Below are 23,204 nucleotides of genomic sequence, written 5' to 3'. Positions count from 1 at the left end.
ATGAAGGGTTATGTGATCCCCTAATGACTCTGAACACTTGGAAAGTTTGTCCAAGTAGCCATTATAACATTATCCATTATATGACCATTATATTAATATATTAAAGTTTGTCCAGATAACCAGGTGGGACTAGCAGGAACAACAGAATAATATAATAATATGATCAGATATTCCCTTCGTTCATCAAATCACCAAATTAAAACTGATGCATATGGAAACCCAGATTTAAAAAATTTTCTTTCTTTTGTAAGCGAATATCTTAAAAGACTTACTAAGTTAGGACAGAATTAGAAACCATGAGCAGCATTCCGATGATTGAGAAGAGCATTACCTGGTGACCCCCTGGCCAAATTGTCAGTCATATTTCTCACACATGCCAAGTAAGGAACATAAGGACTATTTGCTGATATATTTAAGAGGGCATCTTCAAAGTTTTCCAAGATCAACAGCCTATAGAGTTAGAAAAGGATATATAAATCAAGTCATATAAAAATAAAGCAAAGCCCTTTTGCTGAGATCATTTCAGTCCCTGGTTGTCTGGCATTGGCTGACTTGGGCATTGAAGCACCGCCAGGAAGCTGGACATTTTCCCTCATCACGTCCAACTGCACCACAGCAGCACTGCCTAGGTTCTCCGAACATTTACCTTTTCCATGTGCACTATCTTTATATTTAATTATTTTAATACTCCATCATAAGTGATCTTAAGGCCATTTCTAGGTATGAAAGAAAAAAATCACTGGGCTGGGGCTGCCAGTTGAAATACAGGACTCCCAGTTGAAGTTGAGTTAAAAATAAATGATGAATAAATTTTTTTAGTTGTCAGTGTGTCCTTCCTACAAGTCTTGCACATTTTTCTTTTCTTCTTTTTTTTTTTCCGTAAATCTTGCAACCACTTTCTAGGCCTCAGTTTCTTCTCTTGTCAGTTAAGATGTAGGAAGCTAGATAATCTGCTAGATCCTTCCACCCATAACATTCAATAACTACATTTGAATTCATTTCATTGTGATTAAAAACAAATAGTGGAATCCAATTGACCAATGTAAGTTATTTTTTTCTCCGGACAACTAATTTAGTGTTCCCAAATTAACCACTTTCTGGTCTCCTTTCAAATTGACTGGGATGTGAGAACACAGCCTAAGATTTGTAAGGCATGTGTATGTGAGTAAGCATGTGTGTGTTATATGTGCCCTGTCACTTGGACTGTGAGGCTGCAGCTCTGTTTATTTTGTAACTTCTTCCCTTAGTGTCTACTATTGAATTTTGTGTAAAGATAGAATAAATGTCAACGGCTGATTTGGGGATCATCTGCTCTGAGTCAAACTGTGCAATACACAAATTAACTAGCCCTATCAGGTGTTTAACTTCGATTTTATTAAAATGTGAGTGGGAGAGATTTATCTTGCTATAGCTAGTAAACACAGAAAAATGTTTGCATTAATATTAAAGAGGACTCAGGATGTTTAGATGTGGGTTAACAACGGTGGATCCTTGAGGAACTTTAAAAGTAAAATAAATCAATGGCAAGAAAAGTCTCTAACTTGGCAGTCTAAGTGGTCAGATGGCTGATTCTCATTTAAAAACTCTCATAGCCTCTACATTAAAAAAAAAAATAGCACCCATTCCAAAAACCCTATTGCTTTTGCTTAGGCAATTCCTTGACTAGAGACTCTTAATAACACTATATTTGATTGTCTCAGACTTTGGAGCTTTTATACTTATTTATTTATTTTCTTTTTGAGACAAAGTCTCCCTCTCTTGCCCAGGCTAGAGTACAGTGGCGTGATCATAGCTCACCACAACTTCAAACTCCTAGGCTCAAGTGATCCTCCTTTCTTAGCCTCTGGAGTAGCTCCTGGGACTACAGGTGTGTGCCATTATGCCTGGCTAATTTTTTTATTTTTTGTAGAGATGGGCTCTCACTGTATTGCTCAGCCTGGTCTTGAACTCCTGGCCTCACGTGATCCTCCCACCTTGACCACCCAAAGTGCTAGGATTATAGGGATTAGCCACTGCACCTGGCCTACACTTTTGAGCTTTTAGACAGTTAGCCTTATTATTTATCAAACCCTTCTTGTAGATAATCGATGCCACTTATCAATTCATAAATGAAGGGCAGGAAATTAGATTTTCTGTCCTAGATAAAAGAAACCATCCATCAGGCAAATTTCTAAATCACATCATAATTATTAAAAATCTAACAGGAGTATGACATATGACATAACTAACCCTCCTGTACAGGTTACCCATATAATTTCAAGCCATACCTGCATATCGTCAAGTTTCATGGACTTTATCATCACCTATGACATCAGTGAGTTAAGTTGAATCAAGTCAAGTCAAGGTCTATCTAATAATGACCAATGTACTCAGAGCACTAACGTAAGACAAAAAACCCTGAGCAAGCATTTTGGAATATATGATATCTTTAAGAATATGGAGGGAAGTAGGGAACAGTGTCAGAAAGAAGATTGTAAAGATAAACTAGAAAATGAGATTTGAGAATCTAAAACATGAAAGAAGAAACAAATAGACTTAGGGGAATAATTGTAAATTTATTGTATCTATTTTTTTCCCATGGGGAGGGGAAATAATCCATTTATTTTACTTGCCTATAGTAATAAGCATAGGTTTCAAGATAAATTTATTTCCTCTGTGAACCACTCGATAGAATGATCCATTTAATTTTTTATCTGACTCCCTGCTCACCCTGACCCCTATCCCTATCACAGAATATCTAGCACTTTTGTTTTGTACATCAGAGACCTAACAGCTGTTGAAAGGATAAATATATCAGTAAAAGAGATCTAGGAAGCTGCAGAGATACCGGCCATTTATCTGAGAAGTGCCCAGTGAGGCATCTCTGGATGGGCACGTGTGGAGTGGTTCTCCTGCCTCAGTGAGGTGGTTCTCCCTAACCTCTCTCACCTTTCCCCACCCTTCCCAACATTGCCCTTCCTTCTCTTGTGTTCATCCTCCTCCCTGTCATAGTCATTACAGCATAGAGCAATTTCTTCCCGGTGCAGTGCTCAATAGTAAAATATTGGCTTAATCTTCCAGATGGACTGGAATCAGAGATTCCTGTGGTGTATTGTCAAGCTTAAAATAAAGGACAGTTGGGCTAGAATTGACCTTGAAATATCATCTAAGCCATTCTCTAAGTTACATAAAGAACATGTGATTACCAAGATTTTTGAGAATGGATTTAATATACTCCCAAAATTAAGATTCCATATCTATGTGCCACTGTTTTGACATAAGCACTCAATTACTCCTTTAAGGCATTTAATTGATGCATCCTTTATACAAAATCCTGCCTACTTCCCAAGAGTGTTTACAATAAAAGCTAAGCTTATAAATGTACACACTCATGTGCACACATACACACACAAATACAAAACAGTAAAGATAATGCCCTCAGAAAAAAAATGATGAGAAAAAGGAAGCGCTATGAGGGAAAAGTATTTTTGAGCAGCTTCTTTTCAAAATTCTGGGCCAAAAAACTTTTATCTTATGCCTGTATTGCCACTCTGTGATTATTTTAAAGCAGGAATGGAAAGGAAGTCTGAAGATAAGAAATCTCTTAATTTCATCAATCACAACAAGAGCCATCTTAAAAGTATTGAATTCTTCCTAATAAACTGTCAGCTAGCCGTCAGCAGCTAACTACATTTGCTGTGGAATTTGCAGGTCTGTGGTGCTGGCATTGCCAATGCTATGGATGCCCCAGGCTCTGAAAAACATACCTGGCTTCAGCAATAAGCATCCAGTTATCTCAATTTAAAGATATTTTTTGTTATTATTTTGATGGCTATATAGGATGTTTAAAAGACACAACTACTTCGAATTTGGCGGCCCGGCTAAGGGAAAATTGCCCAGGAGAGGAGCACCTGGGTTAGCCACCTTGGCAAACAAGGGAGATGGAGCAGAAACAGGAGGTGGTTGTTTATGTGAGGATTTTGCCTAGAATTTACTCAGAGTTGGAGAACTCATTAAATAATTGTTTACAAACAACTACACAGATTCTATTTTAGAAAAAGAAATGAATGGTTTAAAAATAAGTACTGCTATTTGTACAAATTTCCATTAGCACAAAAATATACCCTTTGGGATTAAAGTCAAAAAATTTCAATAGTATAATGTACAGCCTAAAGCAACCTTTATCGAACAGGCCCTGTAGTCTCTAAACGTGCCTTGAACTACAGGAATTTACCTCAGTCAGCTACTGCAAGCAATAGCTTGCATTTCTTACAATCACTATTACAGTGGCTTTAAGGATCTGCTTACATTACTGGTCTTTAGACACCTTTGTTCCTGCTATTATTTCCACTACCTATTCCTGGGACTTTGCATATCCCAATAAAAGTTCAAAATTGTTACCTACAAATAGTTTTGCATACCTGAATACCACTAAGAGCAAACAAATTTTGCATTGCCTTGATTGGGCATTAAAAAATATTTTGATTCTTTAAAAACTCAAAGAAATAGTAATATGAAAAATCAGATACTGCTATGGTCTGAATGTTTGTGCCCTCCCAAAATTCACATGTTAAACTCCTAACCCCCACTATGATGGTATTAGGAGGTGGGGCTTTTGGGAGGTGAATAGGTCATGAGAACAGGACTTTCATGAATGAGATTAATGCCCTTATAAAAGAGACCCCAGAGAGCTGGCTTGCTCCTTCCACCATTTGAGGACATAGCAAGAAAATGCCACCTCTGAACCAAAAAGCAGGCCCTCCCCAGCCACTGAGTCTCCTCGTGCTTTGATCTTGGACTTTCCAACCTCCAGAACTATGAAAAATTAATTTCTATTGTTTATAATCTGCCTGGGTTATGGTATTTTGTTTTAGCAGACTGGACAGACTAAGACAGATGCTCATACATTTTTCATGGTGAAAGACCTTAAAAGAGTTGGCAACTACACCTCCAGCTAGATTCTCCTCACAGGCATAAGCTAACCAAGCTAGACATGACAGATTACACTTAGTTATGCAATCTTAGAACTGAAAAAGAGATCCTCATGTTGTATTATCCACAAGTATGATAGAATAATACCAAAAAAATAAGTTTCAACTTTATGACACTTCAACTATGTCCTTTCCTTTACTCAGTCAGTAGTTGATCTTTGGATTCCATGGTTTTACACACCAATAAGAGAATTATGTTTATGAACTGTTTTGATTATTTATTTGACCACATTACCTACCAATTTAGAAACAAATAAACGAAGACTTACTGTGCAGCCAGACTGCTTGGAGATAGTATCTGTCCATCATCCTCACTCCACACATGTGTTATATTATCAGAGTCACCTAAAGGAATAACATTTATGTAGGTAAACATTTAATATGTTTGCTTAAAGATTTTTTTTCCCAGCATAGACCATCCCAGCTCAAATTAATGGGGAGAAGAATGCATAAATCTGCAGAAGCTTTCTCCAAAGAATTTTACAAAAGACATTTGTGCTCTTTTCGTTAGAAACATTTAGGATAGTTACAGGAAATAGATGCCTATTAATCAAAATAATCCCAATAGTCAAGCACATGCATTTCTAATAATTTCTTTCTCTATGCATCAAAGCACTGCATTATTTTATCCCAAGACCTGTACACATAGATGACTCTTGAATACTATAATGAAGATTGACTACACACAATTTGTTAATCAAATGAAGCCAATTTTAGTCTTATGGGTCACTGGATATTTTTTGCTTTCAGTTGTCTAGAGTGTAGCCTTAGGAAACATCTGCCATCACTAATCTATATTTTCTATCTTTCAAAAAGCAGCCAGTGATCTCAATTGAATGCAGCTGTGAATGCAAATTGACTAATGTTAACAGAACTGTTCTGAGTGGTCTCAAATAATATGAAGGTGTAGAGTGTGGAAAGCAATCACTAAGTTTGGTCTAATGGAAACCACTCTAATTCAACATCGTTGAAGTTAAACGTGCCGCTGATTCAGCCTGGTGCATAGGTTGTATCATAAAACAGTAAGTGTGCTACAATAGTCACATGAAAAATTGAAATTGAAAATGCTTTAAATGGCCAATGCATAAATAAAAACACCATAAATCCAGTGCTTTAATTTGGCTTCTTTAGGGAAATAGTCTCACTTATTTCAGTCTTCTCTTCAGATTTTACTCATTCCTTATCAATAATCCAGTATGTTTCAATGCTGTCATTTTTAACATAGGCCTATTTCTGTCAATGGGGTATTTTATTATCAGTTTTAATAGTTCTTCTCCTGTGTCTAGTTAGTACATTCTAAAGCCTTTTAAAAAGTCCTAGCAAAAACTATGCAATCACCTATGCTTTTCTGGTGCTGATTGTTTATTTAAGTTAACATGTGTGTAAAAAAGACTATCTCAGAATTAAAAACTTCCTTATCTGTCTCCTGTATCAGTCATGTTTAAGTAATGTTTGTGTGGCCCCTAGAAACTGGTGGAATGGCTTTTTCAGTTGTCCTGTTCAGCAGAGTGGAGTTTTTCAGAGTGGAGTTTTCTGCCCAAGGTACAGCAGAATACTATTGCTCTAATGATAGCAATGCATCAGTGGGTAAAAGGACCAAGAATGAAGATGCCCAGAATAAATAAACCTAATTCATAATAGTAATACCTATTATTTATTGGCTTCCACATATAGAATAACCAAAGACAGAAATCTGTTGAGATTTATGCTTTTGCAATGTAAAAGTATATAAAACTCTTTTTCCAAGATCAAATCTTGCTCATTTTGAACTCCTTTGTGATGCTGAGCAAGTTAATTGCCATTTGTATACTAAGTGGTTATAGAATTTCTCTTTTTCATCAAGCTATTAAAATAAGTAATTAATAGACAATCAACTTTATACTCTCAATGATAGACTTGACGCTGAGGTTAATTAGGGACTTTTCCCTCTAGCCACTGAGGACTATCAAGTATCTTGAAAGAAATACTGTACTAAACAGGCCTTTATGAAGTAGAGAGAGATTTAAAAAGTGATATTTTTCTTCTTTTTTTATTCGTAGGACTAGGCATATTTAAAGTGGTACCCATAGACATAGAAAGAAATCTAGTGCATGGATAACCTCTTTTCCTCAAAAAGGATTGCTTTCTATTTAAAAATATAATTTTATATAATTTACTACTTTGCAAAATAGCAAATTCCAATGAGTCACACAAGTAATATCTGCTCCCCAAACTCAGCATTTATAAATGGAAATACTAGACCTTACTAACTGTGCAGCAGGGATCCTTCCTGGGACAAAGCTGAGAATTAGATCCCTTAAGACAGGAAGTGAGGAGACAATCTTGTTTTCCAGTGTTTATTAGCATCTCCGTATTTCCACAGTTGCTGAGAAGGCTTCTGAAGAAACCTTGCAGTGTGCTCATAATTCAGGTTGGAGCAGAGATCGACATGGGGTGGGGGAGGTGTGTGGAAAGGAATGGGGTATGGCTCTGAAAAGCTGCATCATGTGGGAAGGAAACCAGTCTCCAGCAGTGGCTGGAAGTGGGCACAGTTCTGAGGTCAACCAGGTACTTGCATGTCCCAGTGAGATACCCTAGAAGCAAGTGTATATATGTCCCAGAAAGAAAATGTAAGTGAGGCCATCCATAGATGAGCTCAAGGGACCTGGCTTCGAGGATGGACGTATCCAGGTTCTAATCTCAGTTTAGCTGCTTGCTGGACACATAACATAGGCAAAGTGCCCACCCCTTCGTGCCTCAGTATCTTTGCCTGTAAAATGGGATGATCACTGTATCTCAGAGAGTTATTTTAATGATAAGAGGAATTTAAGATAATAAAGCACTCAGATTGACACAATAAATACTACCCGTTATTTTCCTTATATTTAAGAGGGGTGTGAGACCCACAAAGCCATCTTCACCCCATGATACATTAGAGAGGTCCTGAGCAACTCCACTATGACATACCACACCGCTTCGGCATAATAGAGTATAAAATCAAGGGAGAAAATATGTTTGCTTCAAAAATACTGCTGAACACCATGAAGACTAAGCACGGGGTAGCCTGGGCAATGGGGCAGGTATCTGTACGTGGGGCCAGAGACCTCTGCACTGTTGAACTGGAATAAGTGGTTCAGCCTTCAATGACAAGTTTGAGTTCCCTGAAGGATTCCCAGAAATATCTAGGAGGATTTTCTTTCAGAGGCAATAAAATTTCTGCTCAAGCAGGTAGAGGTTTGGGTTTAATGACTTTTAGGTACTGACATTAATGCATCTGCACTGTGATCCGCAGCCTTATGAAGTCACAAGTTCATGACATATAAAAACAAACACAAGTGAAGCACATTAAATTTTACAGGTAAAAATACATTTCCTTGATGTATTTCCTTGTCATCTGGACCACCAAAAATGTGTTTGGGTACTTGCCAAAATCATTAGCATATCCACAGACCTAAGACGAGGCTGTTGTTAAATATTGAAAACTGAATTCTATTGTTCACCAGGAAAAGTATTTTGCTGCCTAGTTAATAAGAAGTGCTACTTACTTCTCCAGCTTCTAAGGCACTGGTGAGCTTTTGTCCTTTGTTCAAAAAAATTAACTTTATCACTTTATATTTATGATAAGGTGTGAGTCTGAAGATGAAAAGGAAAAGGATGGTGGAGAAACGTGAAGTTCCTCAAGTGTTTAAAATGCAAACATAAAAAGAATATGGAGGAAATAATTAGTGTTTGTTAGTGCACTGTCTGGTTTCCTGGCCTGGGCTTTTTTTTTATTTTTTTTTATTTTTAAGAGTAAGCCTCTGTTTCTAATGTTCGTCAAGACTGTTAAATTTAACCACAGTCAATCTTGCAAACTAATCATTAATTCTGTAATTGTAGACATAAAAAAATGCTCCAGGGTAATAGAAACTGGTATCCAAGAGCATGTTGGACCCCACAGTGAGAATTCTTCTAAGGCTTCACAAATGTGTTTTTCATATGAAAATTGATATTTTAAGACTGTATAATGAATAATCAACTTTTGACCTGATGTCTTCAGGATGCTTACTTTGTAATCCATAGGTAAAAGTTTATATATCTAAAAGGTGACAAACTCAGTTAAGAAAGCATAATACTAAATTCATTCAGGAGAGGTAAATGTTAACCAAACATTTCACTTGGCAAGTAGGAATTTATTCCTTACATCCCTAAACTTTTGCCTGTGTCCGTGTGTGTATCTATGTATGTTTCCATGTGAGTGGTAGATAAGGCTGAATCTCTATATGACAGGAGCACATCTTCTGACTCACTAGCAACCTGGCACACCTTGTCTTGCTGGGGCGACAGTGGATTTATACCCATCTGCTCGTGTGCTGAAGCCCATCGTGCCTTTTCAAGATGGCTGACTGAGGCGTATATGTTTACAAATGGAAGATTCCTCCTGATTAAAAAATCAAAGCGTGGAAATGAGGGCAAAAACACTGTCATTCAGTTTAGGCTTTTGTTCCAAAAAGTAGTGGTAGAAATCTATTTGTTGAGGCTTATTCCCCAATATTTATTTTCTATACCAAGTATAAACATAGTTTTATAAGCTAAGAGAGATCATTTCACCTAAATCAAACCCCTAGAAAGTCGCACTTCCCTCTTTTTCCCTAATTTCTCCCTTTCTCCACACTTTGATTAACTAGAGATCCAGATTTATTCGTAGCATATGTCCCCACCTAAGAATAATATCATCTCTACACGATTACTTCATTGCACTCTGCTTTATATTTCCAGTGGGCTTTGTGACACTGAATTTAATACAGGAAGATGGAAATATAATACCTTGAGCTGGGGAGTCCAGAGTGTACAGCAGATGTTTAACAGACTTCTGGAGGGTTCTGAAACCTTCGTTAGTTGTGACACGTGGATAAACCTTCTGCACGACCAGCAGCGCACTAACGAGTCAAAAAACAATGAAACCAGATTGTGTTTCAAGGTTTGCAGACAAAAACAAAAGGTTATTCAAGGAGAAAATGGCTACAGTATAGAAAATTATTCTTAACATAAAAGACAAGGTGCTGCTTTTGTAACTTAATTACTTGCTTGTCTGTTCATGTATAAATCCCAACAAAATGTTCTCTAACCAGGACAGAGCACTTTGTTTCCTGGCTTCGAAAACCTCAGGACTCACAGGGCTTAAAGCAACAGAGCAAAGTTCACATTAGTTTCTTCTAAGACTTATAAATAAGTCGTTGGGAAAAGGAACTTCCAATTAGGAATACCTCTTTCTTATCAATTACAGAGAAAAATTGAATATTAAACATTATTTTCATTAAAATCAAACCCAAATAAAGAAAACAGATTCAGAAATAATTATTATTTAAGCATCTGATAAATATTTATCTTTTGCTGAACAAATAGTAATATTTTTGAAAAAAAATGGAGCTTGCCTTAATTAAAGACTGTATTCTATCCTTTAAATAGTTCACGGACACTAGTCCAGAGGTAGCTCAAACTTAACATCCATACTAATTGACACTGTCTTTCTAAAACTTTTTTTTTTTTTATGGAGATGGGATCTTGCTATGTTGCTCAGGCTGGTCTCAAACTCCTGGCCTCAAGTGATCCTCCTATGCTGGCCTCCCAAAGTGACAGGATTACAGACAGGAGCCACTGAGCCTGGCTTCTGTACCTTTTATGTCACCAATAAGATGAGCAGTTTAAACTGGGGATAGACAATCAGAAAATTCACTTATGATTGAGTTCATTCTATAGTTCCAAAAAGCAATTCGTTACTTAAGAAATGCCTTTTAGGACAAGACCAGATGAGGAAGAGGAGACGGGACCAGACCAGACCAGATGAGGAGACCAGGCCGGAAGAGGAAACCAGACCAGATGAGGAAGAAGAGACCAGACCAGACGAGAAGACAAGACTGGATGAGGAAGAGGAGATGAGACCAGACGAGGAAGAGGAGACCAGACTGGAAGAAGAGGAGACCAGACTGGACAAGGAAGAGGAGACCAGTCCAGAGGAGAAAGAGAAGACCAGATGAGGAAGAGAGTGCTAAGTTCTTACTATGCAATACCTCATTCAGACCTCACGAACCATCCTATAACATAAGTATTGTTCTTTATCTTGTTTACAGATGAGGAAACTAAGGCTTAGTGAAGTTATGTAATCTGCCCAAGGTAACACCTTAACTCATGAAACTGAGAATCAAAACCAGGCCTGACTCAAGAGTCTCTGCTCTTAGCCCATTATGCAAGTCAGATACCTTCTTTCTTCCTATATGGCTGTTCCCACAGCTTCCTCCAAAAGTGTCCTCAGGCTGGCCCTGGGGCTGAGCCACAGCTGCTGTCCTGGTAATTTCCAACCCCAGATTTTATTTTTACTGGGTTGGAGGGAGGGGCACAGTCCTGGGCTGGAGGGCAGAAATTGGGCTTCTTGTGCTGTTCTGTCTCTGGACCGAGGAGGGTGAATTCTCAGCAGGCATCTCTTGCAGTAGGCCTCACTTGCCCCATTGGTAACATGGGAAGAATAATCCTACTCCTGGTGCCTGCCAAAATTACTCTTTTTTTGAGATCATATATGAAAGAAATCTGCATAAAGGCTTAGCACTTATCGGACTATGTATAGATCTAGCCCCCAGCCAAAGTTCCAGACTTAATTCCCAGAAGTTCCCAGCAAACTTGGAAAACCTCCAAAGGATCCTTACCTTCCTGCCTCTGTTCATGCCTCTCCATGTATCTGAAAAGCCTCCTCATCTTCACCTACCATAATCCTACCTATCCAAAAGGTATAGTTCATAAGCTTCCTCCTAGAAGGCGTTTGTGGACAGCTGTCCTTGAGGTGATCCATTTCTCCTACCTAATCTTTGGCTGTAAGCACTTAAGACAGGCATCACTCCTGGCCTTACCGTATAATTACTGATGTATGGGACATCTCCTATGGAGGACATGAGTTGGTTTTTGCTTGCCTAATATCTTCTCCCCCTTTTACTAACAGCAACTTGATTTTCCTCTGGTGAACAACCTTCCCTCACTTTTAATCCATCTGATTTGGATGGGGTCAACCCCACTTCTAAATCCAGAGGTATGCACGTGACATAGGCCTATTCAGAGTTACTATTATGGGTTCAGTGAAGGGCAGGTGACTCAATTAAAAGTATCGAGAATTATTCCTAGGACTTTTGCTAGGACCATTGGCATAAAAAGCTCTATTTTGCTACAATTGGATGTAAACATGGAGCTGCAAGGGGTTTTCACACGGAAAAAAAAATTCCTGAGGATGAAGCTGCACAAGAGCAGGTTATAGAAAGAGACCTAATTTGGAGGATAACATTGTTGGAAATCTTTGGATCTTAATCTGGGCTCTGACTCTTTCTCTGCAGTGCTCCCAGCTCTGCCCTCTTCTTTGTATTGGCTGTACCTCCAGGCTTCCTTCACTGTCCAGAGATGGCTGTGTCACCAAGTCCTGTGCAATGGTGACAACATTCTTCCTTGTTCACATCCATCATGGACAGAGGGAAAAAAATCTCGTCCCTCAAACAGAAATATAAATCTGCTTAGGCCAGTTTAGCTTATGTGCCTACTCCTGGACCAATGACAGTGACCAGGGCAATTCCCTGTGTTGATTGGCTTAAACCTGGCTTCCTGAACCTGTCACTAGTAAGTAAGGCTGGGTGGCCGCTATTGGCTTAGATTAATTGGGATCCACCCCTACGGTTAGAGATGGGTTCCAGCTTTCTCCTGATCACATGGCTGCATTATGGCAAGGGAAGAAGCATTCTGTTAGAGAGAAGGAAGGAATAACTGGATGTTGGATGGACAACCAACAGCGTAGTGTCTCCTGCAATGATTATTATTATTTTGTTTTTTCCATGCTAGTTCACATGAGTCTTTTCAGGCCTTGGCTCAAATGATTCTTTATCAGTGAGGTTTTCCTTGACTATAGAAGTCAGTTAGTCAGTAAGTTAGTGAGTCAGTCTGTCTCTCTCCACTCGCAGAGACAGACTTGTTTTGTTTTATAATAAAAAGCTGCTCATGTGAAAAAAAAAAGAGAAATGTCTTTTAATCCGCTTACAGTCAGTACATTTTTAAAGAAATGTTGCTTTTGCACAAGTATGTCTAAATTTCATAAATACTGTGATTTATACCAACAATCAAGGCCGAGTCAATGCTTTAGTTAACCTGAATAGTAACTAGAACAAAAAGCTTTTGTTAACAATTTACTATTATGAAGTTAAACACAGTAGAAATGAACTAATAGTAGTTTTTCTTTGTTAACTTTCTTAGTAAACTGAAAGCTTACTTCAGCAATAGATACAGTATGTGTGTAAATGTTCTATAATGTTTTGGGAATTTTTAAAATTATATTAAGTTTATTTTAATTTTAGTCCCTTAGATATGAATGAAAGCTGTTTAGAGAACAAAATTTTGAGTGCCCTCTAGCATAACATAAGGATACACATATAGCTATGTGTATGTGTTTATATAAACACATGTATATGTGTATATATTTAAAATATACATATTTTAAGTTTAGTTCTCTGATAATTCCAGGAAGTCAATTTTATTTGCCCTATTTTGCAGATGGGAAAACTAAAATTCAAAAAGTTAAATAACTTACACAAAGTTATCCAGTTATAAGTAGAGCTTGGGTCTATCTGATTTCAAAGTTTGTTCTTTTTATTCTTTGTGTTGCCTCTGGCACAGAATTGTCTTTTTTTTTTTTTTTTTTTTTTTTTTTTTGAGACAGGGTCTCCCTCTGTCACCCGGGTTATAGGACAGTGGAGTCATGATAGCTCATTTCAGCCTCCAACTCCTGGGCTCAAGTGATCCACCTGCCTTAGCCTCCTGAGTTGCTGGATCTACAGGCATGCACCACCATACCTGACTAATTTTTCTATTTTTCATAGAGATGGGGTCTTACTATTGCCCAGAACTCCTGAGCTCAAGCGATCCTCCCGTGCTGGCCTCCCAAAGTAGTAGGATTACAGGGATAAGTCACTGCTCCTGGCCTGGCCCAGAAATTTCGCCTCAACATAGCAGGGGAGGAGAAGTACAGAACACTTCTGCACAAAGCCCACAGGCATCATTGACTTATCCAAATATTTGGCCACAGAGGCATGGCTGTATTTTTTTCCTCTCTGCTCTGTATACGTGACAAGTGATAGATACTGCAGGCATTTTTATGTTTGCCCCGAGAATCTCCTGGTTCTCAGACTGTGGGTTGCTTTGAAACCCTGGCAGCCATGGAGACCCATTACAAGTTCTCAGGTTGTAGATCCGGACCAGCCTTCTTGCAGCCTGGCCCTCTGCTGACTCACCTGATTTGTTGTTCCAAAGTGACACCTTTAAAGACTGAACACTTGGCAATCTCATTAAAACTGTCAGTATTATCATTACTATTAACATTATTAATAAAATGTCAGTAGACTTAATTCATCTTTTTCTGACAAAACTTAACTTAAAAAATGATACCTGACTCCCATCCTCTGAAATCCTTTGAACTCAATCAAGATATATTTATTTTACTTCAAAGATTTCTTGTTCTGCTCTTCATCATATAAAAATGGAAATTATCCAATAAGTAAGGATAATTTTTTTTAAAAAGAGCTTTTGTGATTCATATCACAGCATAGCCTTTTCCTCGTAAAAGGTGAAAATCATGTGTGTTTTTATATACCCTTCTTGAGTTTTGAGACTGTTCATTTCTGCTAATTTCTGTCATAATCTTAACATTATGTAATCTGATTTTGGTGACTGCAGCTTAAGAAAAGGTTGCTGAAAGAAATGATGAAATTTTCTGTAGGTTTCATTTGTCCCTATTACTTGTTCAACAAAGACTAAGATAAACCATTGAGACCAAAATTTCCTGATAAAATATACTCATTTATGAGGAAATTATGACTTTTAATGACACTGTCAGCTTAAAAATAATAAGGATAATAAAAATCTGGCTTCAAAAAATGCTTTATAAAGGGCTCTCCAAGAGAAATATAATGCAAGCCACATACTTAATTTAGAATTTTCTAGTAGTCATATTAAAAACGTTAAAAGAAACAGATGAAACTAATTTTAATAATGTATTTTTTTTAAACCAATACATCCAAAATATTGTTATTTCAACTTTTAAGCAATATAAAACTACTGGTAAAATATTTTAAGTCTTTTATATTATATATACTGTACTAAATCTTTGAACTTGTGAGGCATTTCAATACAGACGCTGAATCTTAATTGAAAATTTAATTGAAAATCAATTTAGATTTTATTATATTTACAGGTGAAAAAGTAGATTCACATACCCAAGTTGTTCCAAACATACTAAAAAGTTTTCCAATAACTGAATCAAGTATTATTTTTTAAAATTTAAATTAATTAAAGTTAAATAAAGTTAAAAATTCGGTTCTTCAGTCACACTAGCACATTTTAGGTGCTCAAAAACCACGTTAACTAGGGGCTATCATATTAGAAAGATCAAGTATATACATTGGCCATAATATACTGGACCATTAAAGAAAGGAGTTGTTCACATTAGATCAAAGGGAAATGCTACTCTGTTGTAAAGGTAAACTACATAATAATGGGAGAAAATATCGGCAAACCATTAATGTGGTAAAGGGTTAATTTCCAGAATATATAAAGAACTTCTACAACTCAATAGCAAAAAATAAAAAACAACCCATAATAACAAAACAACTCAATTTAAAAATGTGCTAAGGGCTTCAATAGACATTTCTCTAAAGAAGACAGATAAATAGCAAACAGATATTTGAAAAAAATATTCATCAAGGAAATAGTCATCAAGGAAATGCAAATCAAAACGATGATATGACCTCATACCTGTCAGGATGGATATTATTGAATAAACAAAAGACACAGCATTGGAAAGGATATGGAGAAATTGGAACCCTTGTGCACCATTGGCAGGAATACAAAACAGTACAGCCACTATGGAAAACAGTATAGAGGCTTCTTGAAAAATTAAAATAGTGCTACCCTATGATCCAGCAATCCCACTTCTGGGTAAGGTTCTCAAAGATATGTTAGCACTCTTACATTCAGCACTATTCACAATAGCCAAGATGTGGATCCAACCTAAATGCCCATCAGCAGATGAATGAATAAAGAAAATGTGGTATATACATACAATGGAATACTATTCAGCCTTAAAAAAGAAGGAAATTTTTGTAATATACAGCTACGTGGATGAAACTTGAGGACATCATGCTATGTGGTAACACATAATCACTTAAGCCAGTCACAGAAAAAAAGATACTACAAATTCTACTTATGTGACGTATCTAAAATTGTCAAATTCATAGAATCAAAGGTCGAATGATGGTTTCCAGGGGCTGAGGGGAGAGAGAGATGGGGAGTTGCTGATCAACAGGCATGAAGTTTCAGGTAAGCAAGATGATAAGCTTTAGAGATCTGCTGTACAACATTTTACTTGTAGTTTACTTAAAAATTTGTTAAGATGGTAGATCTCATGTTAAATGTTCTTATGACAATAAAATTTTTAAATGTCAAATTCTATTTGCTTCATACCAATTTGAAGCTATTTATTTTTTGTTTTATTTTTAATTTACACATAATTGTACATACTTATAGGTTACGGTGTGATGTTTTGATACGTGTATATAATACACAATGATCAAATTAGTGTAATTAGCATATCTATCACCCCAAACATTTATCATTTCTTTGTGGTGAGAACATTCAAAATCCTCTCTTCTAGTGATTTTTGAAATATACAGCATATTACTGTTAACTATAATCACCCTACTGTGCAATGGAACACTAGAACCTATTCCTCCTACCTAACTGTAACTTTCTACCTCTTGACCAACTGTCCCACATCCTCCCCTCCCCCCTTCCCAGCCCCTGGTAACCACTATTCTACTCTTTACTTCTATGAGATTGACTTTTTTAGATTCCATATGAGAGCGAGATCATGCAGTATTTGTCTTTCTGTGCCTACCTATTTTTAATTTTTTGAGGAGCCTCCATACTGGTTTCCATAATGTCTATACTACTTTACATTCCCACCAACAGTATACCAGAGTTCCCCTTTCTCTGCAACCTCACCAGCATCTGCTATTTTTTTGTCTTGTTGATAATAGCTATTCTAACTGGGGTTAAATGGTATCTCCTATTTCCCCTTCTCTGATAATTGATTCACCTGTTTACTTTCTAAGACCAACTATAAATAGGAGGAAGAGGAGCAAGTGTCAAAATTCTAGGTGAATGAAAATTTCCTTAAGAGGTAAAATGAGAACCAATGTTGGGAATCAAACTTCCTAATGTCTTGCTCTTTCTGTACTTCATTTATGGAGTGCTATTATAAAAAGAGCACAGGACTTGGATGCCAATTTTTTGAGTTCAAGTCCTGGCTTTGCCACTGCTAGTTGTAGAACATTGGGGAAGACATTTGACCTGCATGAGGGTTTGTTTCCTCTTTTGTAAAATGGAAATCTCTTGTCTCAATCTCAAAGCATTATTGTAAGAATCAAATAGATTAGTGTATCAATACAAGGACTTATTATAAGGTCTTTGAACAGACATAAACTCTTAAAAGCATTCCAAAAGTAAAAACAATCTCTTCTGATGCTTTGAACATTTAAAATAGAACCAGACTATTAATGACATATTAGAGAGGCAGCCTGGGTTCTGGAGTTGGGAAACCCAGTTTCAAATCCTCCTAGTTGCGTGATCAGCAAATATTTAATTTCTATGACCTTCTGTTATTTCATTTATAAAATAAATAATGTTTGTTGTAAGATTCAATGGCATATATAAGCAGCCCAGTAAAGTGTCTGGCATGTAATAGGCACTTAATAATTGACAATTGTTGATGTAGTCATTTTTTTAAATGCACATTTTCAAATTAGCTAAATAGGACAGTCACAACCTGAGCAGTGCCCATTAAACTCTAAATACTGGCCATGTCCAAATATCTTTTATGAAAAAAGCAGTCTTTTAAAGGGGATTTCTTCTGCAAAAGTTTTTAAATCTTTGTGACATATATGCCAAACAAAGCCAACCCAATAGGCAGGGTTAGAAAGGTCATTTATAAGCCAGCTGGGCACAAGGGAGGCCAACTTTCTTGCGGTAGGTTGGAATAAAACTCTGACCAATAGCACTGTTTTATCATGGATGGTACCAAACAAAACCCACTGAGGTTTGTTATTCTTGGGAAGTTTAAACACCAGATGCACAGAGCTCAGGTTGTCCCTGAATGAGCCTGAGACACTGTTGGAATCTATGTTGATCCTGCTGTACACCTCATTCTCAGAAGCTCTGGGACACCAAGTGACAATGCAACCGTTAGGATTAGTGTTCCTCCTTACCTCCTCACAGACACTTCAATAACCCTGATAACCACAGTGTGTGTTTCTTCTTTGCTTAACAAATATACTCACTTTCATTGCTCAAATCTACACTAAGGTGCTGAAGGATTATTTGCTATGTGTTTGTTTGTTTGTTTGTTTGTTTTTCTGAGACAGAGTCTCACTCTGTTACCAGGGCTAGAGTGCCGTGGCATCAGCCTGTCTCACAGCAACCTCAAACTCCTGGGCTCAAGCGATCCTCCTGCCTCAGCCTCCCAAGTAGCTGGGACTACAGGTGTGCACCCGCATGCCCAGCTAACATTTCTATTTTTAGTAGAGACGAGGGTCTCGCTCTTGCTCAGGCTGGTCTTGAACTGCTGAGCTCAAGTGATCCTCCCAGAGTGCTAGGATTACAGGCGTGAGCACCCAGCCAGTTTGCTATGTGTTTAAATAACCTACCTAGCAGCAATCCTCACAGGCAGCATTAAAAAATAATAATAATAATCTTTTCTGTGAACGATAATACTCCACTGAATTCCTACATTTTCTCACCTGTTTGCCTTTCGAAGAACATCAAATAGACTGCTTAGTGAAGTGTCGTTCTGAAACACGTTTGGAAAACTGGAGAGAAGCTGCCACACAGCTGTCTGCTCTTGCACCTGGGAGAAGAAGGACAGCGCTCTGACCAGCTCCTGGAACACCACCTTCTGGTTGTTGGGGTCACTCGATAGCTTCAAAAATAAAACCACAGAGTAAAATAAGACTTTAACATTTGGAATCACATGGTTGACTGTCTTTGAAAGCCTCAAAATTCTAGATTTCCACATAAGCAATTCTTTCAGATCTTCACACAGTTTGAAGCCATCTTTTACTTGGAAAAACTGCAACCATTTCTAATGTTCTTAAACAAAATTGGAATTTTTCTCCCTCTAACTCCAGAAATTGGCATATTTTAAGTTTGGTTAAAAAGATGTATTTACATAAAATATTTGAAATTATATATTTGGAAATTAAAGTTAATTTCCTAAAATAAAATTAGCTCTGAGTAATGGTTTTCTTTTTTCTTAGGACCTGGCTTGGGAGTTGCAGACATATCTTCCCTGTATCTGTTGCTAGACCTTATATTGTTTGGATGGAGTGTACTTAAAACTAATAGAGAGGTATAGAGATATGATATAAACATATTCATTTTATATATATATATATATATATATATATACATATTTAGGAAAATGTTTACCATTACAATTACTCATACTTAATGTAATAAAATATTTTCAAAGATCTAATGCAATACCAGGAACTTTAGTCATAATAAATGATTTATATATCATAATAATGATATATTTTTAGTCATAATAAATGATATATAGTCATAATAAATGAGTGAAGCTGTTTAATAATCACACTTTGTACTGTAAACAGATAAACAACAACTATGATTTTTGCTCTTGGTCTGGATCATAGGATTCAACTAGCACTTTCAGAAGTAAAATATTTTCTTCATTATATTTCCATACAAAGTGTTTTCTTAATAAGCTCATTTACACTAGTAAAGCTGAGCTTTTGATCTGTCTTAAATCAGTCTTTCATGCTGAGAATGTAATTTTGAACAATGCATTTTTGACCATATATTTTACTCTACCTAACTGCCAAGTTTGTTAAGAAAGGATTTTAAGTGCTTTACATTGGATTGGGGTTACGATAACAGTATTTCTAATTGAGTTTACTTGGAAGACTAAGATTACTGAATGGTTATTTAAGAACTCTGTACTTAAAATAAATTACTTATAATAAAATTCAGGGAATCAAGGGGAAAATATTAGAAGTGGACATGTTTAATTTATTCTGGTCTATAATATTTCAATAAAGTTCTGAATACTTTTTGTGATCTTTCATTGTATGTGGGATTTCAGTAAATACAGATTATTGGTACCTCATTTTCACTATTATCATTTAAGACTTGCATATGCAAATGGTCATTAGCACTCCATAGTAGAATGTTCTTGCTTCTAATGTGTAACATTTTGGAGACAAGGATGTATTGTTTCATCAAAATTTAGCTTTTCAAACTAGATTTAAGGTTGGTGAGAAAGATAGAAAGACATTACCCATTATTCTAACTGCTGATAGTTATATGGCCCTGATAGTTTAATTATTAATCTTGTATTACATCCTGAATAATCTCACTTAAAGATTCCAAACAGTCAATCTTCATGTACCATAGAGCAAAGCCATATTTCATCTATAAAGGTGTGTCTACATTAGATATAATGCAATATTTTTGGTTCAGCATTGAAATCACCTCAGTTCTTCACATTTAAATGATAAGTGAACATTACTTAAGCCTAAGCCTGTGTCCAAATGTTATGTGAGGAAAATGTGCCAAAGGTGAGCAAATATCCCAGTCAGCATCTCCTAGTCCACATGGGCTACAGATTTGCTCTTCGATCCGTGTTCAATCACTTTGAGAATCCAAGAATGGAAACAGTACCCTCCTTCTATTTTTTATGAGATCTTGCTCATATTAATAGATCTACACTCACCTGAGAAAACTGTTTATTTAGTTCTTGGAGAGAAGACTCTAAAAGGGTCATGTTGGAAAGGCAGAATTTGTTGAAAACATTTTTTCCTAGAGTGGTCCATGAGAAGGCATAATCCGCAATGTATCCTGGATAGCTCTCACACAGTTCTCTTCGTATATCTTCTGAAGTTGAATTTTGCTCTAATAGCTAAAAACATGTGTGAGAACAGTTAAATAATAATGTTAGTAAATGTAGATGTTAAAATATTCTAGTCTTCAAGGAAACTGACCTGTCTTCACAATAGCCATTTTAAAGTCCTCTATTATAGCAACTATTAAAATAATCGTAAAATGCATTGAATTTACTGATAAGAACTTGCAGAAGGAATGTGGGAATGTGGTAAATTCTTGTCCTTGGTATTATTTCAATGATTCACGTATGATTTGTTTAACTGAACTCTGTTTCTCACCAGAAAACCTAATTGGACCAGGCCTTTTCTGATAAAAATCTTCATGCAAAAAAATCTTACTCATTTTTTTCTGGACATTGGGCAGCAGAAACTCAGGTGTCCTAACCCTTTGTAACACATCACGAGAAGCTGGTTGTGATCTTTGAAAGACTTCCAAAAGAAGGAACTTCAAGGTCAAAGGACCAACAGTGTTTATTTACAGATGTGGACAAACATGGATTATGTTTCACTAGCAAAGCAATTCTTGCATTTAAGTCTTATATATGGAAAGAAAAAAGGAAAACACAAGTGAAAGTACATAAAAGCAAGTATAATTACTAAAATCAATAATTGGAAATCATTTTCATAATGAAATCATTATAATCACCCTCTATATTTTATAGTGCAGACCATTCACAGATGTAGCACTATTTTCACCTATAATATTGAATGCATTTACCATTTTAAGTTGTTTGGGTATTTACAGAGCCAATTATATTTTGTTGTCATACCTAAAGGGTCCCTCTTAATACTTAATTCTTATAACCCTGTGAGGGGAAGCCGACTTCATCCTCCCCTTAAGTTTATGTTACAAAATCTACACTCTACCTTCCAGGGACTCAACTTCTAAATGTAATGGAACAAGACAAGATCCACTTATCTAGGATGTACTATAAGTGCTAGATCTTCTAGTCATTCATCCATATCTCTTTTCTAACATTACACATAAACTCACCCCAAAATGATTTCTCTACTCATTCTTGCAAGGGTTGCAGAAAGCAGTAAAGAGAAAGAAAGAGGAATCAGAGAGAGTGCTGACACAGGCATCAATATATCATCCTAATTTTTACATCCCTTCCCTACTTCAACTTCTCTAAAAATATGTATCTATACATAGAAAATTCATTTTTGGCTTATCTCTCCTAGATATATGGCTCTATGTGCTGCCTCACAAACATCTAAAATTTTATTCCATGTGAGAAAGAGAACTTGGGAGTTTCAATACAATAAAGTGGTATTTTTTAGAGTAGCATTGCTGTTCCAGGCATTAAAGAATTTATTTGATCCAATGCAAGACTGCCTGCTTCTAGGAACCAATATGGAAGCAATAGAATGGAATAGAATAACTTTCTTGAGTTTTCACACTGGCCTGATTGGAGGAGGCTTAGACTGGAATTAACTAGGCATATTGGAGGACTTCTATGTCAGACAGGGAGCCTTAGGGACCTCCAATATTATTTATACTAGGCTTTCGACGTCTAGACTGGCATGAATGGGAAAGTCTTCTATTTCAGCCAGTACAGGCAGAGTTGACTTGATGAATGTGGTACCTTTTCGTGGTGTCCATTTTTTTGTTGTTCTTTGGCTTATTTATATAATCCAATTTATTCAGATGCTTTAGTTATACAAAATGGTAATTCAGTGGTAACTAACAAAGACATATTCAGGAGTAGTGGTTATGGTTACTAGACTGTGAATAAATGTCAGAGACATGTCTGATGATTCAGATGTAAGAAATGTCTACTATGTAAAACATGGGCAAATTATTAAAAATACATGTGTGCGTGTGTGAATGTGATGGGGAAGGGAGGGAGAGAACAAGAGAGCAAGGGAGGGAGAGATAAAGAGAGGAAGAAAATAGTCTCTATAAGGCAAAATGTTGAAAATGATCTGTTCTTTATTTCTGAAGAGCATATAAAACAGGACTCAAATGCCTATGGGACCAACCAAATAACTTAAATGTATGGAACTGGCTGTATTAAAGACAATAAGGAGAGGTGGGCATTGTAGTTTCAAAAAGCACCTGTTCTGTCTAAAGGCATTCAAATTAAATTTCTTAAAATCTCTGTACATGCACATACACATACATACACATACACACACACACACACACACACACACACACACACTTAGCTCCCACACTGTCAGTTCATACTTATGAGAGAAATTATGTTTATTATCTCATAATCTGAGAAATCCT

General features: G+C 36.6%; 1 protein-coding gene across 1 annotated transcript in view; it reads right to left on the bottom strand.

Moving 5' to 3' along the window:
• The window catches only part of ABCA12 (ATP binding cassette subfamily A member 12), a 162,653-nt gene that overhangs the window by 77,409 nt on the left and 62,040 nt on the right, over positions 1-23,204 (bottom strand). Inside the window, exons 6-10 of the mRNA XM_045560161.1 lie at positions 20,797-20,982; positions 18,803-18,981; positions 9,756-9,868; positions 5,240-5,315; positions 332-450 (exon numbers count right to left, since the gene is read on the bottom strand). Coding sequence (XP_045416117.1) covers positions 332-450; positions 5,240-5,315; positions 9,756-9,868; positions 18,803-18,981; positions 20,797-20,982 — 673 coding nt within the window. The remainder of the gene's footprint in view (positions 1-331; positions 451-5,239; positions 5,316-9,755; positions 9,869-18,802; positions 18,982-20,796; positions 20,983-23,204) is intronic.

Source organism: Lemur catta, chromosome 8 (genome assembly GCF_020740605.2).
Source record: "Lemur catta isolate mLemCat1 chromosome 8, mLemCat1.pri, whole genome shotgun sequence".
Classification (NCBI taxonomy): domain Eukaryota; kingdom Metazoa; phylum Chordata; class Mammalia; order Primates; family Lemuridae; genus Lemur; species Lemur catta.
The sequence above is the reverse complement of the archived record's forward strand: the minus strand, read 5'-3'. Positions and strand labels throughout refer to the sequence as shown.